This window comes from Tursiops truncatus, chromosome 8 (genome assembly GCF_011762595.2).
Source record: "Tursiops truncatus isolate mTurTru1 chromosome 8, mTurTru1.mat.Y, whole genome shotgun sequence".
In the NCBI taxonomy this organism is placed as follows: Eukaryota; Metazoa; Chordata; class Mammalia; order Artiodactyla; family Delphinidae; genus Tursiops; species Tursiops truncatus.
Window position 1 is genome coordinate 39,807,807 of NC_047041.1, and position 12,449 is coordinate 39,820,255.

Below are 12,449 nucleotides of genomic sequence, written 5' to 3' on the forward strand. Positions count from 1 at the left end.
TGGAAAAAGCCAAGAAGCAACCCATTAGATATTTCTGGAAGTAGGAGGTGAACGCTGGCTGCCCAACTTATACCCTGTAAGCAGGAGGATTTCGAATCACGTTCTCTGGAAACTGATCAGCCTGAGACAAAGGAAAGAGACTACCCTGATAATCAGACCACTGTTAACAAGCCCTACCCCTGTACACTGGATCTTCCCATCAGCTTCCAATGCCATTACTCTTAAATAGGAGCAAGCAGTCAGAGATCACAGACATCTGAGGGAAGCAGTTCACACAGCGAGGTCAAATACACACAGAAAGACATTGTTTGAAGAAAATTATGGAGAAAGAAGAAAACGTCAAAAAATTTATGATTAAGATACTAGAGGTATTAGCTCCAGGAAAAACAAAACATGCAGGAAAGGAAGAGTAATCACAGTATACTATATGGCTCAGAGGTGAAGAGTATTTATAAAGGTAGAGGTATTTATAAAGTCATAACAAGGCAAACAGAATATTGATCCAACCAAAATTATAGTGTATTGAGAGAACGGAGGAATGGGGTGTGTGTGTGTGTGTGTGTGTGTGTGTGTGTGTGTAGCAGGGATGATGAGGTGACCAAAACTGAAAAATCAAGAAGTAGCAATGTAAGCATGCTCTTTAGAGATATGGAGATAAATATCAAAGGATTAGCCAAAAGAAATGAAAGTGGTTGCCTTTCGGGAGTGGAAAACTGGAGCAGGAATAGGAGATTGCTGTTTTTTGGTAACAGTGACAAAGAACCAAATGACTTTTTAAATTACATACATGAGTAACTAAGTAAAGGAAAAGCTGGATAAATATTGTTTTTCAGTTAGAAAAGATATTTTAAAGAAAAAAATCCATTATATGTGCATCCACTTATATTGTACAAGGAAAATGACATTTTTCAAAACATCACTCCAGAATTCAGAAATTTTGGGACTCTCTGTGTTTTACTGACCTTAGCATTGCTCAGTGCATTTGTGGAATTCCTATTTAGAAATGACCTTCAGAGATAAGTTTATTAAACATAAACTTTAATAATCTTAAATACATTAGACTGCACAGCACATTGAATGGTGGTTATACTGAGCCCTTAGGGAGCTGTAGCTGCACTGTAGTTGGTGGAATGATTTCTCTGGAAACGTAATTGATTTCTCTTCTAGAGTAGCAGAGGCTGGGAGAAAGGCAGCGCCGTGGAGTAATTGTTGGGGTTTGGAAAGAGGCACAAATTGAAGGATGTGGAGAAATATACCGGAGCCACACCCACAGAATGACTGACTGTAAAGGAGTTAATATAAGAAGCAAGAGATAATTTCAAACACTTCTTACTCATATTTTTAATGAGTCAAAGGGTGTATTGCATTGATAAAGAAAAGCAATTTACTATGTAAAAGGAACAATGAAATAAACATACAAAAAAGAAGTATTGGAAATAAAAACATGGTTGTCAATACTAAAGATCTCAAGAGAAGCAATAAAAAACCAGAATGTAATCATTGCTGAAATAAAAATGACAAAATGCAAGGAATTCCTCCAGAACACAGAACAAAAAAGACAATGATGGAAATTATGAGAAAAAAAGAAAACGATGTAGGCATTCTAGTAGATTGAAACAAGATGGTGGAAAATTACTAATCAAAGGAATAGAAGAAAATTTCACTGAGCTGAAGAGATTTGAATCTTCAGTAATAAAATTGTTCACCAAATGCTGTGAAGGATTATTGAGAAAGGATCTATACCTAGAAAGTTATCTTGGTAAATTTGTAAATTTCAAGGATAAAAAGAAATCCCATAAGCCTCCAGATATGAAAAAAAAAAAAAAGGGATAACAAAACCTGGAGGAGAGAATGAGACTGGCATTGGACTTTCCATCTTCAACACTACACTTCAAGACCATGGGAGTAATGACTGTTACAGAGTTCCTGTGTAAGGGTAAAAATAAGACATTTGGACATGAAAAATGTTAAGAAGTACACTACCTATGTTCATTTTTATGAAAAGATTACCTAAGGCAGTACTTCAGTCAAATTAAAAATGAATTTTAAATAAATTAAATTAAGAACAGGGAAAATTTTATATAATAGTAATAAGCGATGCAATAAAATTTACAGCTGTTAAAGAGGATTCTTAAAAGAGGAATAAAATAGATAACATTATCTTATATATAATCATTTATATATAAATTAATAGAAATCAGGACTAGAAATCCAGATTATTTCTTGGAGGTGAAGTAAGGGAATGCGGAAGCAAAAACAGTACTAAAGGTGAAGTCTTACATAGGATTGAGGGAGGTCAAAGTTACACTAAAAATTCGGGAAGCCAGACTAGAAATCCAAATTTAAAATATTTGTTGGGCTTCCCTGGTGGCGCAGTGGTTGAGGGTCCACCTGCCGATGCAGGGGACGCAGGTTCGTGCCCCGGTCCGGGAAGATCCCACATGGTCCTGTGAGCTGGGCCTGCGTGTCCGGAGCCTGTGCTCCGCAGTGGGTGAGGCCACAACAGTGAGAGGCCCGTGTACCGCAAAAAAAAAAAAAAATTTGTAAAAAATGTAAATTAAAAACTTATAAAATAGGATGTAGAACTTCTAAGAAAAAAAGAAAACTAGATAAGACTAGCAAATGCTGGCAAAGCAGAAAGGGTCAAATGTTAATATATTAATGATCATAAAATCCTCTTTTTAGTGGCAAAGACATTCCAATTGAGGTATATATATACATTAATCTAACCATATGCTACTTATAAGAGACACAATATGATATTAAAAAATATTGCAAACAAGGGTATGAGAGAATAGAAAATATGTATTGGTCTCTGCCCCTGGTTCTTGGGACAAAGTTCCTAAAACCCTTGTAATTTCCTAAGTGATAAGAACTCTAGGGGCATCTCTTGCTCTAATATTGGTCTTAGACCTTGGTTCCTGAAACCTTAGTAATTTCCTGGGTGATAGGAGTGTCTTTTGTTCTAATGAGGCAACTTTGGGCAGGTTCCTAGATGACTCCTGGATGAGGGCTGGTCACCAGAAAGACCAAGTCATGACTAGAAACTTGGAATTTTCAGCCCCGCCTCTCCCCCCTCCATTCCCTTGTGTAGGGAGATGGTCTGAAAATGGAGTTAGTGATCCATCATGCCTACGTGATGAAGCCTCCATAAAAATCCCCAGAGTATGGGGTTTGGAGAGCTTCTGGGTTGGTGATCAGGTGGAGGTGCTGGGAGAGTGGCATGCCGCTCCCCATATACCTTGCACTATGCATCCTTTCCATCTGGATGCTCACCTGTATCCTTTAACAAGCTGGATGAAAGTAAGAGTTTAAAGGTAAGTGTTTCCCCTAGTCTGTGAGCTACTCTAGCAAATTAATCAAATCCAAGGAGGGGCTATTGGAACCTCTGATCTGTAACTGGTTGGTCAGAAGCACAGGTGACAACCTGGGCTTGCAACTGGAGCTGAAGAGGGTGGCGAGCAGTCTTGTGGGACTAAGCCCTCAACCCGTGGGATCTGGTGCTGTCTCTAGGTAGACAGTGTCAGAACTGAGTTGAATTGCAGGACACCCAGCTGGTGTCCCGGAGAATTGCTTGGTGGGGGAAGAAACCTCCACACATTTGGTGACCAGAAGTGAAGTGTTCTCTGTGAAGGTAAAGGAGACACACAGGGAAGAAAGACACAGTAGGGAAGAAATGCGTTTTTCCCTACAAAGGAATGAGAAGACTGAATTTTTTCCTTTATAAAAGGGATGAAGAAGGCTATTACAGACTAATGCAAATTAAGAAGAAAGCAGAGATGGCAATATCAATATCAGGCAAAGTAGAATTCAAATAAAAATCACTCACTTATACTTGTGAGACATTCTATGAAGCTAAACCATATAATATACCATGAAGATATAACATCCATGAACCTCAATATATTGAGCAACAAAACACTGGACATATAAAATTAAAACTGCCTGAAATAAAAGAAGAATTGGATAAAAATTGCAATTATAGTAAAGATCTGTCTTAAAATGTGACAGATCAAATAGACAAAAAGGTAATAATGGATTTGAAAAGCATAATTTAAACATAATAATAATAACAATTAAACAGTTTAGCTATATATGTATAACTTTTTAACCTTTTTTCTTAAGCAAAAGAGAATATACATTTGTTTTCAATGCCTAAAGGACATTAATAAAAGTTGATCATGTAACAAATCATAAGAATAATCTTAATGAAACTGAACTATCATATAGGTCATATTCTATGACCATGGATGTAGGTGGATTAGAAAGTAATAATAAAAAGATAATTAAACCCCACCCCCAGAAGTTACATCTCCCAAATATCTCTCGAGTCAAAGAGGAAATCAAAGCTGAAATAATAGACAATTTAGAAAATGAGAGTGCGAACACTAATTCTACGGCCTGCAGCAAAGTTGAGCCCAAGAGGAACTTTAGCTTTAAATGCTTGTATTATTTAAAGAAATCATGAAATCCAGAAATCATGAAAATAACTGAATCATATTTTTCAACTCAAAAATCAGGACAGGATAAGTAAAATAAAACATAAAAGGACAAAGAGCAGTAATTCATGAATAAAACAAAAACAAAGTAAAATGTAGACATGGTTCTCTTAAAAAGTCTAATAAAAGTAGATTATTTATTCATTCTATAGTTATTTATGTTCTGGGCATACACTCTGAAAACAAAAAGGACAAACTTGTCTGATTCACTTTGTTGTATAACAGAAACTAGCACAGCATTGTGAAGCAGTTATACTCCAATAAAGATGTATAAAAAACAACAACAAAAAACCCCCATGACAAAAATAAATAAATAAATGTTTCATTTAGAAGTTTAGGTTGATAATTATGGCACAAACACCTATTATTGGGAGAAATCTTGGATAAATAAAAATCAGACCCTGTTATAACCTAGATGTCAGAGAATCATGACTCACCCACATCATAAATGTTCTGTGTAAATGCTCCCACCTCAGGCCTTTGTGTTTTCTGTTCTTCGTGTCTGGAACCGTCTTCTCCCAGACATAAGCTCTGCTCAAATGCTGCCTTACCAGGAATCTTTGCTTGACCACCCCATTTTCATCCTCAGCCTGCTTTATTCTTCTTCATATCACATATGAAACATGTTGATATCTCCCATTGTCTCTCCCACTAATGTAAAAATCCCTTGGAGGAGCGGGCTCTAGTGTGTTCACTGCTGTCTTCCTGGTGCTTAGACCAATGAATGGCTCATTGTAGACTTTAGATAAATGAAATCTTCGTCAAATGAAGGTTGCTCCACAAATCACTACTGTGTATATAGGTGACATAGTTTGATAAGCATATAACAAATCCGTGATGAGTGAGGTTTTATCATCTTCATGATCTAAATTTTTACATATTTCTCAATAGTGCATGGGACAGAGGCAAAGCCAACCCGGCTCTCCATTCTTTGGAGACCAAGGTCGACAAGGTCTGGTCCCATGTCTGCTGTTGTAAGTGGTGGCTTTCGCATGGAAACCTCCAGTAATTCTCATTCACTTCTGGTTTGTAATCACATTGTACCCAAATGAGCTCTATGGCTCCCTACTAAATACTAAGTTCTTTAAGGTTTGTTCCTTAACGGTCTTTGTATGAGTCAGAGAGCTTAGTGTTGTGCCTGGCATACAGTCAGTCCTCCATACTTTTTTCCAAAAGAATGAAGAGAAACAGCAGTCTCCATGCCTCAAATTTGCAGGAGTGAAGTGATATCTGGTACCCAACCTTAGCTTCAAGACCTTCAATCTGCATCATAGCCCTTAGTGCCATCTTCACACCAGGGACTTACCACCTGCTCAATTCAGAACCCTACCCTGGCTCTGCTATGGGTTCCAGGCAGGATGCTCCCCACATCTTTTTGCCATCCATTTCTAATGTAGCAAAATGCTGGGATTGGAGCCAGACATATCTGCTGAATTCAAATCCTACCTTCTCCAGAAACCAGCTGTGTATTCTGGGCCAAGTTCCTGCTTTATTTCTCTTTCTTTCTACCTTTCTGAACTCACTGTGACAGAGACTGCTAGTTGTTCACCAATATCCATTCTTTTTCCTTTTATTATAGTACCTCTAAGCTTTAACTGGCCATATGGCTGCCCAGTTAGAGACTGCATTTCTCAGCCTTCCTTGCAGCTAGCTCTTGCCCTGGGGCTAAGTTCTGGCCAATGCGGAGTGAACAGAAGCAAGGCTTGTCACTTCCAGGTCATACTCCTAAGAGGAACGGGTCTTACTCTCTCCTCTTGCCCTTCCCCCTTCCCTCTGGCAGGAGCACAGTCATGACGGTGGGAGCTAAAGCAATCACTTCAGGCCCAGAGCTGGAAACCATGTAGTGAGAATGGTGGAGCTGCCCTACCAGCCCTGGTCTGCTCATCTCTGGTCTTGTGGACGAAACAGAAATACACTTCAATCTTTTTTAAACCTCTGTATTTGGGGGTCTCTTTGTCACAAGAGCTTAGACTATACTCTAACTAATATGCTCCATTTTGTTAGTTGTAAAATGAGAATGATACCTAGCAGGTAAAATGAGAATGATACCTAGCAGGGCTGTTCCAAGGAGTATGCAGAAGTTTAAGAATTGTGCAGCTTTTAGCCTGATGTCAAAGTCACAGTCTGAGCAGAATAACTGAAAGTAAGATATCTGGAGTGTTTGACTAGTGCCAAAGTGAGTCACAGTCAAGATCAGGCACTATAGTATCACCCCTATCCCCAATCCCTCTCCCACTTCCTCCACTCCCTCTCAACTCCCTAAGTTCTAGGGTCAGCCAGTGGCCAGTTGGCTAATGAAACAGTAGGAAGAGAAACCTTTATGGTGCTGGTGGCAGGGCAGGACAGACATTTGTCAAAAAGAATTTAATTTTTTACACTGGCAAATGCCATACAAACTCTATTCCTTATCTCTTCCTGAAACGTTTGGTAAAATATCCAGTTCTTGCTGCAGTTTTGAGGAGCTAAATCTGTTTTGAGGCTATGTTTACGTTTTGAGTTCAGCCTTAAGGGCAAGCCTGGAGGGATGCTTGGACACTCAATGCAGCAGGAAAGGAGCAAGCTGGCCAGGAGCTGCTGCACTGTGGAAACCCAAGAGCACATGAGGCCTATGTGGGCATCCATCACCCTAGAAAACTGGAAAATTTCACTAAAAGTTGGAAAATGGTGATTTTTGACTACAGATCCATAGTTAAAACTGGAAAGACTCAAACTATAGATTCTTAATTAAAGTCACTTGAGTTTCTCCCAACCTCCTCACCAAAAATAACTGGTACATCCTCTATTAATACTAAATTTCAAAATTCACATATCATCAGGGAGATTTTGGCATAATTAAGTACCAACGTAATTAGAAAGCAATGTCTCAGCACTTACTCCACTGTATTATGGGCTTGGTTCTCCATGTCAAGAAACTGCTGCATCTGGTTTGTATTTCTTGATTTTTAATCTGTGAGGAGGAAAAAAATGATCTAGATTCCTAAAATGCTTACATTTATTAACCTATAAAACAAGAAAATTTTGCTACTGGCAAACCATGTTGTTATATGAGTTTTTCTGAGTGTAGTACTCTTGGTTCCACAAAACGTAGAAACTTGCATGAGTGTGTGTGCCCCATGCATTTACTGGCTTAGTGATGGGTTGAAATAGATGCTACTGACTGAAGTGAACATTCATTCACTATCTAATGAACAACAGCTTGGTGCCAGGTACTTTGCAAAGTGCCAACACATAAGATGAGTAAAACAGAATTCCTACTCCAGATGGGTCCCAGCTGAAGGGACTCAAGCTTTCCTTCCTGGTGGTTCCCCTAAAGGTCTGCCTTTATTTGAGTAGATTCTTTCTTTGGTCCTGTCTGGATTTAGTTAGAATGAATATACCACGAGATTTAGGACAAAAAACGTAAAATTGCCTAAAAATAGAAAAATAGAAATAGAAAATAAAAATAGAAAAAGAAAATAAAAATAGAAAAATAGAAATCTTAACAATTCCTCAGTGGCTCTGTGGGCACCTGCTCACCCTTTTGACAATATAGGGATGTTAGTACTTCCTAAAGTAAAAAAAAAAAATGGTTTTCCCAGCAACGTAGTTTTAATTAAAAAGAAAAAAATCTATGAGGATAAATGGACAAATATTGAAAAGGACTTTGACTCCTCTGAATAAAAGTTAAACAGCATTCAAGATGGTAGAAAGAGGAGGAAGACAGGCGGGCTCAAGTCCCTCTCAAATCAAAGGGATTAAAGAGAGACCCTGGAATCGCGAGTGGAGCAGAAGGGCGAGGAGCAGGAATGGGCAATGAAAACTTGACCAGTACGTTCAGATGAATAATTTCATTTTGTAGGTTCTCAAATCCCTCACTTTAACATCAGGGAAACTGAGGCACAGACGAGCCAAGTGACTTGCCCAAAGCCACACAACTAGAACACAGACCTTCCAGTTTAGGGAGATCTCTGTTCTGAATTCTACAGGGTCAGTCCGAGCCTCTCTCCACCCGTCCCACAGCCCGCGCCCCCCGGGGAGGGTTCAAGGCCAGCCTCCGCGGAACAGCCTGTCTGTTGGGGGTCCCCCGCCCCTCTTGGGCAAGCTGGGCTAAAGGTCGAGGGTCCGAGGAGGGTTACCTGCGCCGCGCCGCGCTCTCCCGAGAGGTCTGAAGCCCCGAGAGTAGGAACGCCGGGGCCACCGCCAGCCCGGCCCGCCCCGAGGGGCCCCGCCGCCCGCCGCCCGGGCCCGCCAGCCCGCCGCGCGGCCTCCGAGGCCGTTACGGCCTCTCGCTCCCGGCCCGCCGCCTCCACAGAGCCGCCGCTGGCTGCCATGGGGACGCGGCCGAACTCGCTGCTGCGGGGGGTGAGGCGGGGGATGGGCTCGGCGGCGCGGCGGGCTGACCCGCGGGAAGCCGCGGCTGCCGCGCCTTGCCGGGCTACCCGGGACCTCGCCGCCCTGCAGTTCTGCGTGTGGGGTCTGCTCAGCAGACGGAGGGCTCCCCGAGACCACATTCTGGGTGCTGTCCACTTTGTGGCTCCCACCGCTTAGCAGAGTGTCCGGCACTCGACGGGGATCCGAGAAATATTTGTCGAATGAATGAACGAAATAACGAGGGAACAAAGTGTAAACAGCTGGGGGGAGGGAGAGTTCTGCATCCAGGTTCCTTAAATCCCCCTGGCTTCCCCCTCCTCTTACCCACATTTGAAATGATACGAAAAAGAAATAGACTTACGGCAAAGAGAGCTGCCTTTCGAGTCACCAAAGTGGCCCCAGCTAGGAAGAGCTTTACTTTCAGCAGCAACTGTACCTGTCTTTCCCATCCAGCGCATTGGGTCCTTAGAGCAACTCTGCGAGTTAGACGGAGCAGATAGTGTTGCTTCCCTTTTAGGGAGAAGGAAATACCTCCTAAGTGGGGGAACACGGACGGAACTCAGAGTGATTGATTCCAAATTCTTTCTTTTTTTCACCAAATTCCAAGTATAACTGATGACAGAAGCTCTGTTTCATGGTTCTGATTTCAAAGAAATGATAGGAAAGAATATATGCATAAATACTTGTACGTACACACACACACACACACACACACACACACACACACACACATATATATATATATATATATACCCATTTTTTTTCTACTGATACCACGAGTGATATTTTAAGCACTTAGATTTTGTGTTTGGAAAATATTCTAGCATCTATTTTAGGGACAGAATTCCTTGCAATACATTCAGTCGATTAATTCCTAATTCTTAAAATCTTTTATTTGCACTCCACTTTCATAATATTAACATTAATTTGCTACATTAATATGGCTATCAATTTAATACTGACCTCAATTCCTCCATCCAAATTCCAAAATAACATTTGCTGTTTCTCGACAAATTGAGTTTCATAGATGAATTGTGTCAAGTAACTCAGGTCATTAGTGCTAATAAGTGTTTCATAGTTCTCATTATGTTTGAATGAAGAAAGTGATCATTTTATCTTAACTTGAGACCTTCCATTATTCTGTAAACCTTAGTCATATTCTCTATTCTTGTCTAAACTGAATGGATCAATGTATTTATTCTGACCCCAGGAAGGGAAAATGGAACTAGGAATGAAATTTAATGAAGTTTCAGGATGCCCAACATCACTCTTGCTGTGTAGCTCTTTACCATTGGTAAGTACTTTTATGTTCATTAGTTCCTTATATGCTCAAAATGTACCATGCAACACAAGTATGACAGGTGTTATTGTAGCTCTTTTTAGCATGTTAGGAACCTAAGGTTTAGGGAGAATAAAAAAATTTTGTCCAAGAGGATTCATCTAGTTCAAGTGCAGCTAAGATATGAACCAAGATCATCTTACTTCAAATCCAGTGCTCTTCAAACTCTGTCCTAAAATTAAGGTTGAGCAGGTTTCTTTAGCAGTCAGAATCTTGCACAGGTAACTGTAGATGTATTTAAAGCCATATTTTCACAAGAAAGAATGAATGTGAGCAGGGCTTGCAAAGCATAGGTATGTGAGAGTTCACATACTATGACAGATTTAAAGAAAATTTCAATACAGGATAGAAATACCCCATTCAATTTAATAGGAATAAAGGTTTCATTTCAGGGTGAGACTTAAAACTTAAAATGCAAAGACCTACCCTCCCCCCCTCCTCACTGCTCCATGACTCCCCGCCATCAAGTAAGAACTGCAAAGCCTTGAATTTACCCAGAAATGTACCTATTATTAGATCTTTTCAGGTGAAATTGTTTGGAAAGGGATGAGGAGAGGATCGAGAATGGTGTTTGGAAGAAAAACTAAGGGATGAATTATGTAGAATACATAATAATCATTATAGACTGAACCTTAAACATTGAAAAACCTTCATTAAAAAACAGTTTTTATGCCAAAATTTATAATAGTAGTACAGAAAACAAACATACAACTTTAATATATGGAAGGTTATATAAATTATCTTTATGTCTGTCTTTTTATCAACATGGGAATATTTATTTTTATATCATTTTCAAAAGAAGGCTAAAAAATTATATATATATTACAATGAAAAGTTATGACTACCTTATGCATGGAAAATATTTTAGAAAAAAATTTTAATAATAATAATTATGAAATAACCATAGAATTGGAAGAATTCATTAAGGGCACCTAGTCCAACCCTTCATTTTATATAAAGAAACTCAGACCCAAAGAATTAAAATGATTTGACTAGTTTTATTTCTAGTTAATGACAAAAATAGAGATTAGAGTCCAGGTTTTTTCCTTATGGTATCTTGCCACTTCTATAAGTGGAAGCAGGTTGAGGGAGTTTTCTGGAGATGCTTCAATGCATATTCCAGTTGAGAAAATAGCCATTCAGGAAAAGGAGATTCGGTCTTTAGAACCAAGGCCACCCTAGAGACAGCACTGGCCCATAGAAATATAATGCATACCACCTATCCACCCATGTAATTTAAAATATTCTAGTAGTCAAACTTAAAAAGTAAAAAGAAACAGGTGAAGTTAATTTGAAAAGCATATTTATTTAACCCAACATATCCAAAATATGTTTTCAACATAGAGTCAGTATAAAAAATTGAGATATTTTACATTCTTTTTTTCTATACTTAGTCTTCAAAATCTGGTGTGTAGTTTTTACTTCCAGCACGATCAGTTCCTAGAGCCATATTCAAGTGCTCAATAGCCACACATGACTGGTGGCTACCACATTGGACAGCATATCCCTGGAATACGGGTGCCTGGTCAATGTACTAAAGCCCTTTGTTAAGTGTGAAGGGTCATACAATGAGAGAGATTCTAAGTAATTTGGGTGTGATTTGAGAGGGACTATGAAAGTCTCCTCCCTCAAAATCCTCATTAACCTTCTCTGCATTGGGAGAGGGATTGGAGCAAAGCATAACTAGGCCCCTTAGCCAGGCAGGGTGAGGCCTTTCACTGCATCATGACTCACAGTCCTGTCAATTCTCCTCATCAGGGCTGCTTCTCCAAAGAGAATTCAGACAATTCAGGTTTGATGGGAGGGCCTCTTTGTGTGGGCTGGCCAGGGGCCCAGGTGCCACAGAAGCACGTCCTCCTGATGGGAATTAGGAACACCGGATCTCATTTTAGGTTCAGAAAACAAAACTAAATTTTTTGGAAAATGGCTACCATGATTTTTTCCTATAGTTTTCCTTCTTAGAGGTCCTTAGTGTTTTGCTTTGTGGTTTTGAAAATGTAACCCTCTCTTGGATATTAAAGGGAACCAAAGATTTTTTACAGTCTTGAGCTAAAGTTTCATGGGTGGAATAGCTTATTTCCTGGAATCAGGCATGGCAGGGTTAATACTGAAGTGAAAGGTTCCCAACGGGGAAGACAAATTTGGAGCCAGGGGTCAACTCTTTCCAAAAGCTCATCTCTGTTAAAACCTTTCAGGTCTCGAGCTAATATGATAGTGAGAAATTATTGGGTCAAAATCGAAGAAAGGCAAGGACCTAGAGA

The 12,449-nt window shown here is 39.7% G+C and overlaps 1 protein-coding gene across 1 annotated transcript in view; it reads right to left on the minus strand.

Annotated features, from left to right (window-relative positions):
- The window catches only part of DEUP1 (deuterosome assembly protein 1), a 104,760-nt gene extending 95,289 nt beyond the window's left edge, over positions 1-9,471 (minus strand). Inside the window, exons 1-2 of the mRNA XM_073808318.1 lie at positions 8,615-9,471; positions 7,374-7,446 (exon numbers count right to left, since the gene is read on the minus strand). Of these exons, the coding sequence (XP_073664419.1) occupies positions 7,374-7,420 (47 nt within the window). The 5' untranslated portion in view covers positions 7,421-7,446; positions 8,615-9,471. The remainder of the gene's footprint in view (positions 1-7,373; positions 7,447-8,614) is intronic.
- Positions 9,472-12,449: the final 2,978 nt, after the last annotated feature.